General features: G+C 43.5%; 1 protein-coding gene across 1 annotated transcript in view; it reads left to right on the plus strand.

Annotated features, from left to right (window-relative positions):
• Nucleotides 1–815: 815 nt before the first annotated feature.
• Pard3b (par-3 family cell polarity regulator beta) overlaps nt 816–14,440 on the plus strand; it is a 965,568-nt gene continuing 951,943 nt past the window's right edge. The window contains exon 1 of the mRNA XM_021162850.2: nt 816–1,301. Within this exon, the coding sequence (XP_021018509.1) occupies nt 1,182–1,301 (120 nt within the window). The 5' untranslated portion in view covers nt 816–1,181. The remainder of the gene's footprint in view (nt 1,302–14,440) is intronic.

Here is a 14,440-nt window from a genome sequence, read left to right on the forward strand (position 1 = left end):
ACTTGAACCGCACCCCCAGCAAGTCAAGCACTCTTCTTTCTGTACAAGGTAAGGGGGAAAGTATTTATTTTCCAGCTCAAAGGAGCTGTTTACTTACGAATTAAGCTTACAGATGGTACTTGTTGATCAGAACTTCTCCCCATACCTTGGGTTCAATTGTTCAAGGACAGGAACCTGCGAAATCATGACTCAAGGGTGTTCTTTTCGTCAACAAATGCACAAAGGGAGTCCCCCTTCAAAAGGAAAAGTGTAAACTTTTACACCCTATCATATTTGGATTTTGGGTGTGATCTTTGGTGGAACACTTGGCACCTGCACAGTGGCCTTAAAGTTCCCTCAGCTTAGCTAGCTCTCTTGTGGCTCCAAAGCAAAAGCTCGGCCTTCAGTCAGTCCCACCTCTCAGTACTTCAATTCTATGGCTACTTTAGAAGGCGTGGCAAAAGCACCTGCTCCGGAGCTTCCCTTGAACCTCCCTCCAACTCTCATTTTAAGGGAGTTGCTCCGCCAGTTTCCTATCTATTCCAAGTGTGCTTTATGAGATCCGGTTTCAATTCCCCTGTGGTAGCTCCCAGATCCCGTTACAATTCCCCCGAGCTCCTTGTACCTGTGAGGGAGAGAGAGAACCAAGTGCGGGCAACAGGCTACCCAAGGTCTGGTTACTCCGGGCAACCCGGGGCTCGGTGCAACGCCTCGGTGCGCTCTGTGGCCCGCGAGCGCCGCGGCCCCTTTAAGAGCCGGGCCCAGGCTGGCCCGCGGGCCGAGGGAGCCCAGAGCGCCGCGCGCGTCGGAGGAGTTGGGAGCCGGCGCAAAAGTTTCCTCCCAACTCTGGCCCCGCGCGCCGCCGCCGCCGCCGCCCACTCCAGCCCGGGGCCTGGGGCCGGCCCTGCCACGGTCGCCAGGGCCACCGCCAGAGGCAGGGCCGGGCCGGGCCGCACCCGCAGTTTCACTTTGGCGCGTGGAGCCTCCGCCTGCGCCCGGCCGACCCTCCGCGTCCCCGCGTCTTCGCGCCCGCGTTCCCGCCCTCGGCCTCCCGTGGGGCTGCAGGGGAGCAGCCGTGGGTCCCGGTCCCGGAGGCACGCGCGGGACAGCGTCGTGTCCGCCCCACGTCCCTCGACGGAGGGGCTGTGCCCGGGGGCCAGGCACCTGTTCGGCCCAGCCCCGCGCGGGAGCCCAGGGCCAGGATGAAAGTGACAGTGTGCTTCGGGAGGACGGGCATCGTGGTGCCCTGCAAGGACGGCCAGCTGCGGGTCCGCGAGCTCACCCAGCAGGCGCTGCAGCGGTACCTGAAGACCCGGGACCAGGTGAGGGGCGCCGCAGGGGGCGAGCATGGGGCGCGACCGCCGCGGGGCTCACTTAGTAAGTGTCCTAGGCCACGCACCTGCCCGGTGCCCTGGACCAGGTGGCGCTTTTTATGGGGCTCAGATCACCCCCAGCGGCTGGTGAGCGCTGCCTGCAGCCACAACTTTTGCAGGATACTAATTTAAGGGACCCAATTAGCCCTGTCTTGCTGGAGAAGAAATGGCGGCATCTCACTCACTTGAGGGGGTCCTTACACCTCCGCCATCCGGGGCCTACTCCCAAGTCCACACACCCAGTCTGTTCTGTAAGGTAGCCCCAGGTGTTTGAGTAGCGGGGGTCCAGAACCTACTTGTGGGGACACTGTGAGGTTACTCTGTGCTGCTCACCTGAAGTGTGATTTCTGACCAAGTCCCGCCTTAAGGAGGCTCCTTGGAGTTTGAGCATTGATTGGCTCAAGAAACACCTCCAAAGTTATAGCTATTGGTGCTTTGAGAGTTCTCAGCTTGATGGGAGGTCTCCCGGTGACTTGGGCAGGAGGTGCTCCAGGTGGGGATGCTGCCCTTATGCCAGCTACTGCACTGGGGTGTATTCAGCTGAATGCCACAGTTTCTATGAGTCATAGCTAATGAGAATGGTTATAGTGGGCTCTGGGTTACTCCCAAAGTGAGGCTGACCCACTGTTCTGCTGCTCAAGTTAGGAATAAGTAACAGCCAAAAGCTAGCACACAAGTGGCAGGACTCCAGCACTCTGGTCAGGCGTCTGGGTGACTTGTGAGAGTTCTGGTTTCCTCTATGGAACCTCTAAATGAACTCTCTAAAAAGCACCTTTAAAATTGTTTCAGTTCGTCCATGGCCTGTTTCGTATGCTTCAACTACCTCTCGAACAGATAAGCCACAAACTCTTGTTTTAGTAGACAAACTCTTGTTTTAGTTCTTTTAGTATTTGTTCGCATAATGTTCGTTGTAAACTATAGTCAGCAAGTTAGTCCAATCTTGAGATGAAAAACTGTAATTTTAATGTCACATATGTTATCCAAAGTATAGAAATCACTTTTCTTTTTCCAAGTACATAGTTTAGAATTTTTAAATTACATATATTCATTTAATATGTGTATGGAGGGTACATGTATACTACTGTACATATGTGGAGGGCAGAGAACTACTTGCCCAGGTTGGTGCCATGTGGATGGAGATCAACATAGGTCTTCAGGCTTGGTGCCAAGAACCATTACCCACTGAGCCGTTTTGCCACCCCGACGTATTTAGTTTAGAGATCTAAGGAACACCAGTTCTTCCTATACTTCACCTAAGAATTAGTGTACAGAAGGAAGACTTTTGATGGGTACATGTATATTTTACTTTGAACAGTCGAGAATTGGAGGTTAGAGAGATGGCTCAGCAGTTGAGAGTACAGATGTTCATGTAGAGGTCCAGCACTCACATCTGGTAGATCCAACACGTGTGCATTTGTGTGTGTGCACCCCCACACTTCAAAAAAGGGGGGGGAATGGGAAGAGGTAGAGTGAAAGTCCTAAGGAGTTACACATATTCTTTAGATTGTATTCTTCACAACAGAGTTGAAGGAGGGGAAAGATTTAAGATGCGTATAAATCGAGGTATCAATCTAACCCAATGAGGGTTTTGCTTAGATTTGGTTTTTGCTATTGCTACATTGGTGTACTGTTTATTTCATATGATTCCATTAAAAATTGGGATTTGACCAAGTAAACAGTTATCTTTGAAATCATATTTTACTGGCTTATGAAAATCGATTAAGGTTAGCAGTAACAATATAGTCTACACAAATTATTAGAGTAGATTTCACGGAAGAATTGTTTACTGAGGTGATAAATTTATCTTTTAATTCATTAGCAATAATGTATGTCCTCTAATCTTGTACATTGAGAAATTTACTGTAAGTGTAGAAATATGTTGTACAGAGGTAATCTACAAGCATATAAATAATCATTAAAAAAATGACCACTGATCTTTAATGGATTGTAGTTAGACCTTAAAAGGTGTTAAAAAGCCATTGCTACTCTAAACTGGAAGCATAATTTATATCATAGAACTCAATGTAATTGCTTTGATCAGGTTACTGTTATTTCGGGATATTACATTTTTCTGTGTTTGCATTTATATATTAGTAAATGTGACATTTAAAGGTCACCCAAAGCTTATGAATCTCTCTCTCTCATTTTTGAGTTTTAAAATTTCAATTTATGTGGAAAATGATGTTTTCCTCTTCTCTAAACATTCTCTTCTTTCATTTTAAGGAATATTATAAGAATAAGGCTTAACTAATAATTAGTGGTTGGAGTGTAACTTGAAATGTCAAGAAACACTCTGAAAAACTCTATGCATTTATCCATTGAATTAAAAAAATAGTGGAGGAAGAACAGTACTGTTAAAATACAATTTGTGATGAATTCACTTTCTACAAGCCAGGAAGAGAGATTTAAAGAGATGCAATGGAAGAGAAACCTGGTGGGGACGTGAATGTTTCTCCCAGAGTTCTGAATAATCTAGACAGGAGAAAGGCTTCAAGACAGATGGAAGTTGTAGTTTCCAAGGGCTGAAGTGAGTGGAGCCCAAGGAGGTCCTTCTAGATGTTGTAGCCAGTATTACAGAAGGGACACCAAAGCAAGCTGGAATTTGTGGTATGTTGGAACCAGCTGAGTCAACATAAGATAAGGGTAGAAGTAGGTGAGATGCTGAAAGAACAGGAGGAGCTTTGGGGGAAGGCTTTAATTTGCTCTGAGCTGGGGAGCGTTAAGTTTCCTGTTCCTACTGGGTGACTCCCACGTTGGAGGTGAAGTTAACAGCGGGATAGAATTATGGGATGGCTTATCTTTGGATCCTGGTACTATATCAGTGTCTTGGGCACTAAATCCAATTTAGCGAAGTAGTTTGTAGAGGAGATTGTCTCCTTAAGCAGTCAAGGTGTGGATCAGTGAGTAATTAGTTAAATTTATCATCAAAATTACATGTCACAGGTGAATGGATAATTGAACTGTAACCCGTAGTCCTGTCAACCCTGGCTGATTATCACTTCTAATTCTTACATATAGCATTTAAAGCAAGACAGGTATCTGAATTCCCTTTACCAAGATTTTAATCAAGATTTTAAGTGTGGTGTGGACCTTGGGCACAGGTATTATAAAGAGCACCCCAATGCCTAGACTTATCTATCACTAATCTCTTGGAACTGGTGAACTGAAGACACTGTGTTATAGATGTCTATATATAGCCTTTAATTATAGCAAGCCAACTTTCCTCTCTTGCCAACCAGAATAAATTCTTCTAGAAGATGCTTGTTATTAAGGTGAGCATATATACATATATTTGGTGAGTTGGATGAGTTGAAATGAATAAAACACCATAGAATAAGGACGAAGAGGGGTGTGTGGCGAGGAGGTGAATTAGTTAGTTGGATAGTGGGCATGGGATTTTTTTTTAAAGCTGATGTATATATCTCACTGTATATATGAGTAACCATTGTAAGTGAAGGTAACTTTAGTAGGCTTTTCAAAATGAATTTTCTTTTTCTGTATTTAGACATCTTGAATAATTTGTTCTCCAAGTTAACATTTTCCCAGAGCTAGAAAGTTAGATAAGACTAATTCCATCCTCTGATTAATTGTGGCATCAGCATCTAAGTGAATTTATACAATCATGAGATCTGTAGTAGCATTGTGTGACCAGCCTAGAGGAATAGCTAGAACTCTTTAATTTCTGAACTTTTCTGCCTTTGATGCCTCTTTGTCTGAATTGATCTTATGGTTTTTGGATAAACAGATTAGACTCAGCCTGAATTTGTAAAGCATTTCCTAATTTGCAGAGTCTGATTTACTTGTGGTTCCTAACTTCTGCTCAGTTCTCTGCTTCTCTGATATGTGGCTATGTGATATTCTTTACAGCACCCAGGGAGGCTGCCTCCCCATCAGCAACGCACATGCTCTAACTTAGTCTGGGGCCTGCCATTGGACTGGCAATGTATTGCAAACAGGGCTCGGGGACTTTTATGAAGTTCCTCTTAGGGTTATATTTTCCTATTGTGTAAGAATTTTGAGATTTCATATACAATTCCAGAGTTCGGTCTTCTTTTAGAGCAAACCAATAGAGGCTCTGACAACACTGGGCTTTTCTTTCCCATCAGGCAGCCACTCGTTATCAATCAGACACCCCTGTTCTCTTTAGAAGGAATTACTAATGCTCCAGGGTCCATTATCACATAGCCAATTGTAAGGCTCAGTTTTGATTATCATGCTTAAATATTTGTTTTTATTTTTGTTTACTTAAAACTTTGCACTATATTTTAATTTGGTGTATACCCATACATGTATATGTATGTACGTGTATATGCATGGGTGCACATGTACCACAGTATGTGTGTGGAAGTCAGAAGACCACGCCCAGGAATTGGTACTCTCCTTCCATCATGTAGGCACCTGGAATTGAACTGAGGGAGATGGTTGCACCTCTGTCTTGTGAGGCATCTCACTATCCCTTCTTTTATTTTCTTATGGGTCACTTAATACATTGCTGCCATTTGTCTGAGCCACTGGCAGGCATGTGGGTTTTTCCTATGGGCCTTCTCTTCCTTAACTGTCTTTCTTCCTCATTTTCCTCTATGCTCCATCTCTCTCTCTCTCTCTCTCTCTCTCTCTCTCTCTCTCTCTCTCTCTCTCTCTTAAACACACAACCCTTTTGTGTTTAATCTAGAGACTTTCTCAAACTGCTTGTTAGCTGTGCTCTGGCCCACCACTTAACTTCATTAGTGCTCTTCTAATCACTGTGTGTGTGTGTGTGTGTGTGTGTGTGTGTGTGTGTGTGAGAGAGAGAGAGAGAGAGAGAGAGAGAGAGAGAGAGAGAGGAGAAAGAGAGAGGAGAAAGAGAGAGGAGAAAAAGAGATAGAAAGAGAGAGAGGAGAAAGAGAGAGAGAGAGGAGAGAGAGAGACAGAGAGAGACAGACTGAACTACAACCCCAGTTTGAAGCATCCAGTGCTGACCTCAGAAGGCTTAATCAGTGAAATATTCATTCCCAGGCTTTTTGTTCCATAGATCCCATGTGAGGAACTTGGGCAAATGGTAATGTCATATTTTCATGAGACTGTTTTCCAAAGGGATTGATAGTTAATGTCTCAGAAATCTGTTGGTAATCAGAGCCTCAGGCTTCCCTTGGAAAGTCTAAAGCAGGGTGGTCCAATAGAGACTTTGGGGGTTGTAGATGTTGTATATTTGTGTCTGCTGGGGCCTTTCTAAGGTCATATGACTATAAAAAAAGTTTAGTTGTAGCTAGTGGAACCAAGAAATAGGAGTTTAAATTTTGATCAGCATTCAATGGCCTCATGTGGCGTAACCAAGTAGACAGCTATGTTCCTCTGATGTTACCCTGTGTTCTGTTTAAAGAACACCATCTAAAACTCAGAAGGCAGGTGTCAAAACCTTGCTGGTCTTACAGATGTTGCTGCTTCATTTTGTTGGGAATTGTACCATTAGGAGGGATCTTCACTTGCTCTTGGGTAAGCCCAGGTGGTAGATGAAGATATGCATCCTTTATTCCAGCTAACAGGTAATCCTGGGCAGGAAGAAGCAATGAACAAAACACCTGGATAAGTGAGATCTTCCCTGCATTGAATACTTTCCATAGCTATTCTTCTTGGGTATTCTCAATCTCTTAGCCTACCCTTTCACCTTCCTGTTAACTTTAGTTTGCTACAGGACTGAGCTAGGACAACTCCTCCTCTCTGTTTATCCCATGGCAAGATCTTCCAGTCACATGGCTCCAGTCTGAACCTCTCTGTGCCTCTTTAATGTTTTTCACGTGGATGTCCAGTGAAGTCACACACTGAATGCATGCCACAGACTGAATTCCCAATTTCCTGTTCATGTTCATCTCTCCCATAGCCTAACCCAGTTGTTAAAGGGCCACACCACCTTTACAGCTATGCCAGTCAGGAATTGTCTTCCTCGGTAGTTCCTTTCCTCTAATGACCACAGCCTCTAGTGACCTACCTGCAAGTGGCCAACCTGCAAGTTCTTTTGACTCTGGCATGACAGAATACTCAGAATCTGATCTCCCTTCTCCATCTTTCCTTTAGCATACTGATGTTTGCTTTATATTTTTATTTTAAATTCTCTGTCTCTGTCTGTCTGTCTGTCTGTCTCTCTGTCTCTCTGTCTGTCTCTCTCTCTCTCTCCCCTCTCTCACTCTGAGTGTGTGTTTCATCAGGATCCATCCATTTTATCCTTTGAGATAAAGACTCTTATTGGACTCTGGGCCTTGCTGATCAGGCTGGGCAGGCTGACCAATGAACGTACCTTTCTGCACTGGTATTCAAACATACATCTCCACATAGACCGTTTATATGTGGGTGCTGGGGATCAAACTCATGTTCTCCTGCTTGTGTGTCAAGCACTTTACCAGCCCAGCTATTACTCCAGCCTTTTTATTTTTGGTATGTTTGCCATGTCACTACTACACTCTTCACTCTTAAGCTAAGGTGGCCATTTATAATTTTATCAGATTGTGCCATTGTTTTATTCCAGTTTCACTGATGGCTTCTATGTCTCTGAGACAGCCTATAGGGTGCTATGTGACCTAGATGCCAACGCAGAAGAAATGCATTAGCACAGCAGGTATGAGATTGCTATTCTCAGAAGATTTTCATCCAAAGCTAAGCCCTTAGATTTGTGGAGGGGTCCCAACTGTTCACTACAGGAATGGCGTATTGGCTAAGATTATGTAGAACATACAGCTTGTGCAGAATGCCTAGCCTTTGTTTTCTTAGTAGGGTATGTGTGCTGGAATTTTCATATATGTTAAGCAGAGGGGGTCTTTATGTCGAGCTCAGGAGAGTAATGAATGTCATTGGTAGGCAACACTTCATCTGCGTGTGGTGGGAACTCATTACTGAAGGCACATCATCTAGATTGGAGGATCTTTGCAGCTTGTTCCTAGGCTCCTCCTGACCTCTTACTTTTTCTTTTGCAAAATTTTCTCTATGTTTCTCACTGATAAATCATAAGCATGTACATGGCAACATATGGAGTCCAAGTCGACTTTGTGAATCATGGAACCTGGATATGCTGTGGACTCTGACATATATTCTTGTACTTCTCCATCACCATCCTCTGTCCTCCATCCAGTTCTTACTCTGCCCCAGCCTCACTGGTCTTTTTGCATATTGTCAAGCTTTCCAGACAGATTCCACTTCAGGTGCTGCTTTCTCTGAAATATTTTCTCCTGGTTACATATCTGTCTACTTTCATATTCTTTCCATTTTACATGTATCCTGAAGGCTTCTTGACTATCCCATTCATAACTATCCCATTCATAATTCATAATTATAACCCACCCAACCTCTCCCTCCCTCTCTCTCTCTCTCTTTCTTACACACCACACACACACACATACACTTTCTCTTTGAGTCTATACACAAAACCTCATCCCTTTCTACTATTCTATTTACCAAATGCATTATCCACTTGCAATGGAATATTCAGTTTAATAAATAGAAACCTTTGTCTATTTCATTCATTGCTATCTCATAGAAGAATGCCAGGTACATAGCAAGCTGTTTATAAATTCTGTTTGATTTATTGTTTTATTGTGTATCCATTATTATCCATTGCAGTTACCTCCTCCTTTATGCCAATGACCAAATATTCCAAAACATAATTTGGTAGGGTTAGAATTTGGACCAAGCATATAATTTGGTGTGATAGTTTTCTAGGTCTTGGATATTTAGGAATGTGTCTTCTTTCATGTACTTAATGGCTTCAGCTAAGTAGACTGTCTAGCTGGCAGCATCACCTCCCTGGCTATCTATCTATCTATCTATCTATCTATCTATCTATCTATCTATCATCTATCTATCTATCTATATGTCTTAGGCCTTGGTTCTTGCTACCCACTGAGTTTCTTGTGTTTTTTTATGTCGTTCTTCTCAAGACCCGAGTTTTCTTACAAGTTTCTTCTTATGATCTATGTAACAAAATGGCAATTGAAGGCTACAAAGAAAACAATAGGCAACAGGGTATTCATAAAGCTTCAATAGGCATATTCTTACTTCTGTACTCCATTAGTTAAAGCCTATCATAGGTCCAACCTCAAATCAAGAGAGAGAATTCCACCAGGAGCTAAACACCAGCACACATGCTCCATCAGACTGTTGCCACACCATATGGTGATGAAGATGTGAGGATCAAGAGACGTGAGCATCATTTAGTCTTTCTGCCTTTATAAAATTTGCAGCCAGATTTGTCTGCTGAGAAACAATATAGTGAAGGCTCATCGGAATGGAAGATATTGAAGCTGATTGGAAGGACAATGAAGAGGCAGCAAAGTGGTTGAGGGAGTTACAAAAAGTTGAGGGAAGGCCATGAAAGAAGTTTATTGCAAAAACTAACTTGGGCCAGGTTGTGAAAAACATTGGGGACTGCCCTGAAGGATTTGAATGCTTTCAGTTATCTTCTATATTAGAAAGTTACACATATTTCACTCAGTCTAATCAGTCTAAATTACTTGTTTGAGTTTAAAGTATGGAGCTGCTTCAGTTTGGCAGTGGGCTTGATAAAATAGAGTCACCTGGGAAGAGTTAGTCTCAGTGAAGGATTATGTAGCTAGTTTAGTCCTGGGGCATATCTGTGGGGAATTATCTTGATTATGTTAATCAAAGTGGGAAGAACTGTTCTTACTGGGGAGGTGGGCACCATTTTCTGAAAGGCATCCTCGATTGCATAGTAATAGAAAAAGTGAGCTGAGTACAGGCACGCGTGCATTAATTCAATGCTCTCTGCACTTGATCTTGGATGTAAGTAATGTGACTAGCTGCTTCACGTTCATCCATCTTGTCTTACCCTGTAATGATAGTGTAAAGCTTGAAATTGGGACCTGAATAAACCCTTCACCTCTTAAGTTGTTTTGTCAGGGTATGTTTTGTCACAGCAACAGGAAATGAAACAGATAATTATATAATGAGTTAAATATCTATGTTAAGAGTGTATCACATCGTTTGTTACATAGGTTTTCACACTTTCCCTAGCTAAGCTATTCTCAATAAGGCCATCAAGACCTGGTGGCTTAAACTCAGGTAATTTTTAGTTTCTATTGATGGTGCCCCACCCTTTCAGACTCCCCCTTAATTGTTTAGGATTTTGAAATTTTAATTTAGCCTTCATAGATACCCACCTTCTTACATGCTGTTGCCTACAAAGCTTGTTCTCAGTCTCATTTATACCATTACTTTACCTGATCACAAATGTATACTTCTAGCTCTGAGGTTATTTTATACCTAACATCTCCCTGCCTCTAGATGTTGATGAGTGTGCCACATTCAGTAGAATCCATCCTCATCTCCAGGAACCTGCCTGCCGCCAGTCTGCTTTCTCCTGTTGCTCTACACATGGGTCCAAGGTATACCTGCTTGTACTCTTCAGAAACCTTGAAATCCTTCATTTCATGATGAATTAAGCTCCTTCATCCTATATCATATGTTAACTGATTGCCATGCTCCTTTATAGTGTGCCTCTTGGATTTGCTTTCTCTGCCACCCCATTTCACATTTCTTCTGTGGTTAATAACAACAGACCATTAACCATCCCCTCTGTTTCTAGCAGCTCCTAACCCCTCTAATCATTCTCCACCGAGGACTCTATTGTTTAAAGTTAATGACCTCAGCAGCCCTGTTAGCAGTATTTAATGGTTCTCTACTTTTCAGCGAAAACCCCCAATAAATACCGACCATTCTGAAGGGTAGAGCCTGGCTCCAGCCTCTTCTTTCTAGGATCCCCTTCTGCTGTTTCCCCTTTGCTGTCACATGTCTGAGCTTCCAGAACTTCCTATATTTATGAGTTAATTTAGTAAACATACCAGAATCAGAGCAAGTTATGTCACCAAGGGATTCTCCTCCTGGGTGACAGGATGTGGGTACTGGCTCACACAGTCCCTACCCGCTGCTGCTTTGAGTTTCAGAGCTCCCCATAGAGTCCCCACCTGATGCCAAGAGATGAACACAGAGTCTGGAAACACTCTTGAGTCTTGAGGCTTGGCCTTGTAGTAGCAGATCTCACTTTTACTGGGGAAACTGGCTGTGGGTACTGGGCGTGAGGGACGTCCTGTATGGCTACGGTTGGGTAGCTAGGCAGGCTGTGCAACGTGCCTGCAGTCTTTTTGTTTTTCATGCTCTCTTGTGGGATAGACAAGAACAGGGAGTGTGTCTTGTTTATTTTCCTGTCCCTACATTTAGCACAGAATCTGATGCACAGAGTGGATACTAAAAAAAATGCTTACAAAATTATACCAACCTTTACAATTCTTTCTTTTTATAAAAGTGAGGGCGACCTTGTCGTCAGCACAGTGTTTATAAGTTTGAAATTATTATATGTGGTAGCATCTTTTTCCTGAAGTCTAAATGCAACTTTTCTCTTGATTATCTTCAAATGCCTCATCATATCCGCATTTGCTGTAGGCAGTCGTTTGAGGCCCATTATATCTGCTGCACTGATTGTCTTAAATAACAGCTTCACATACTGACAGGTTGACTCACTTCTCTGAGTTTTGAGACTGAGTGCTTTGCAGTTCTGATTTCAAGTGAAGCAACATCATAATGATTTTTTTTTTGTGAACACAGGTGCAATGCAATCTCATATTTGAGCAATGTTTGATTTTCAGCATTGTATCCATTAATTTCATGTTGATTTTTTTGGAACAGTGCTGAATTTCATCAGTTTTGATGGTTTATCTTTAACAGACATGATATATCTATCTTGGGGGTTGCTAAAATTAGGTCTGTCTCCTGTTGCTGGGCTCAGCCAGCTTTCTGATTGCAGGACTCTCACTTTGTATTGTGCTATGATGCAATTGCAGGGTATCATGAGACAGGCTGGTTAGAAAGGTTTTACTCTCAATTTGGCCCCTATCAGATTCAGTGCCAAGCATTCTTCAGATAAGAAAAGCCAATGTTGCTCTTTTTTTTTTTTTTTCTTCCCGGTGAGGGCATTAAACTCCTATGGTGGTCTGGGACCAAGTTAGTGTGAAGGCAGTTGATAGAAGGGTGCCTTCAAGTCTTGGCTTATCTCTCAGCAAGAAGAGAGGAGCCATGCTCAGAGCTGCCTCATTGCCTGGTTTGGTAGAATGAAAGCTATGGGGAATTCCAGCCACAGATTTCTGATGCTTATATTGGTATGACAGATGACCTCTAAATGTTGACCTCTAAACAGTAATGGGAGCTGGTCTGTTTTTGCTGAGGACTGGAGAGTTATGGGGTCCCTGCCTTTAGAAGGAAGGGAAATAACCTTCATCTCTTAAGCCTGTATCATACAAAAGCTTTGTATTCATGAGACCTCTGTTGGGTCTCCACAGAGGAGATGTTCAGTGACAGTCATCTATAGCAACCCAAAAGTCAGTTTGCTGGGTTAGGAGAAGTCAAGACAGAGAACAACATTGGGTCACACAAAATATTTTGTGCTTGAGATATAGGTTGATACAAACCCTGGAAAGCTAATGGAAAGAAAGGCCAGAGCCAGGAGTGTAACTGAAGATTGCTGTATGATTTAGGACCTGAGGGTGGTAGGTAGAGGGAACTTGGCTTTGGGCAAGGGAAGTAGGGAGCTGAGCACTTTTTGCTCTGGGAGCCTAAGGACTTTGAGGAATGCTTGGACAGGGGAACAGAATGGGAAGAGCACACAAGGCAGCCTCCTCTCTCCCAGGGGGCTAGTATTTGTTTTCCTTTTTGAGATGGGGTGTCACTGTAGCCCAGGCTGGCTTTGAAATCAGGACAATCTTCCTGCTTCAGCCTCCTGGGTGCTGAGAGTACAGGTGTGTTACCTCCTCAAGAGGTGGGAATTTTTTGTTTGTTTTGGAGAAGTAGGAAAGAAGAGGGCATTTTCTTAGGGTGCTTGTCTGAGGGAGTAGTAAGCACCAGGCAGTACACAGCCACACGTCCTTTGTTGTGACCAGCTAAAGAGGAGTCAACCCTTCTATGCTGGATGGTGAGCTCTTTGACGTACTTTTCTGCACTGATAGCTCTAGACTTGAGGAAGGAGCTGACACTCTGAGGGGAGAGGGGAAAAGGGGAGTGGGGAGCCTGGCTCAGGTCTGGCCATGGGAGCCGAGCTGAGTAGAAGTGACAGGTGAGCAAATGAGATTTGATGTTCAGAAGGAAGTGTGGGAGGAGTTCCCTGCATGTTGTCAGGGCAGCATGGGTGGACCTGGAGAGGAAGCAGTCTGAGCTTCACACACTCAGAATTCAAAGACTTTCAGTGTGTGCACCTGTGCTGTAACTCCTGGGACTGGAGGCACACAGATAAGAAAGATGTGGTTGGTGCCATTCAGGATCCCCCTGTGTTGGGGGAAGGGAGAAGGTGAAGGGTTTATGAGAGCCAGGCTGAGATTGTAAATCACAGGCTCATAAAAATGACAGTCTTGTGTACTTTTGTTTGGTACTGTATTAGAGCTTTCCTTAGAGGTTGAGATTTGAATACTGATGTGGGAAAAAGCCAAGTGGTGTCCAGAAACAAACATTATTAGACTAAGTTACTGGGCTTATAAACTGTTTTGGTGGCCTTCAGACTCTGGTCTCAGTGACTGAAAAGCCTGGTCTCCACCCTTCTCCAGTCTTATCTGCAGCACAGGGGCTAGACAGTCTGGGCCCTTGTCCTTTGACTTTTTACTGGGGTCAGCTATTGAAGAGGATCTAGCAAGAGAACAAAGATCAGGATTCTCCCTGACAGGTCACTGGGGATGAGCCTGTCCTTTTCCTAAAGGCCATAGTTCATGTCAGGCCACTAACTCACAGCTTGTCCCCTATGTATCATCTGTGTTCCTGGATGTCCTTGGGTCCTAGACAATGGCAAGGGCTCACCGCTGTCCTGTGAACTATCCCCTGATAACTTCTGGGATCTCTAGCAAAACTTCGTAAATTATTACTTTGTTAAACTTCTAAGTGCCTAGTTTGGGAAAATCATCTGTTTTCTGCCAGAATTTGGACAGAGGGTCACAGTAAGAAATAATGCTTTCCTTCAAGGCTCAGTATTCATGATATCTACACCCACATGAGACAAAAGAATAAATTCCTTTACCACAAATAATACTTTTTTGTTTTTAATTCTGGTTTGTTTGTTTGTTTAGTTTTGT

This window comes from Mus caroli, chromosome 1 (genome assembly GCF_900094665.2).
Source record: "Mus caroli chromosome 1, CAROLI_EIJ_v1.1, whole genome shotgun sequence".
Taxonomy (NCBI): Eukaryota; Metazoa; Chordata; class Mammalia; order Rodentia; family Muridae; genus Mus; species Mus caroli.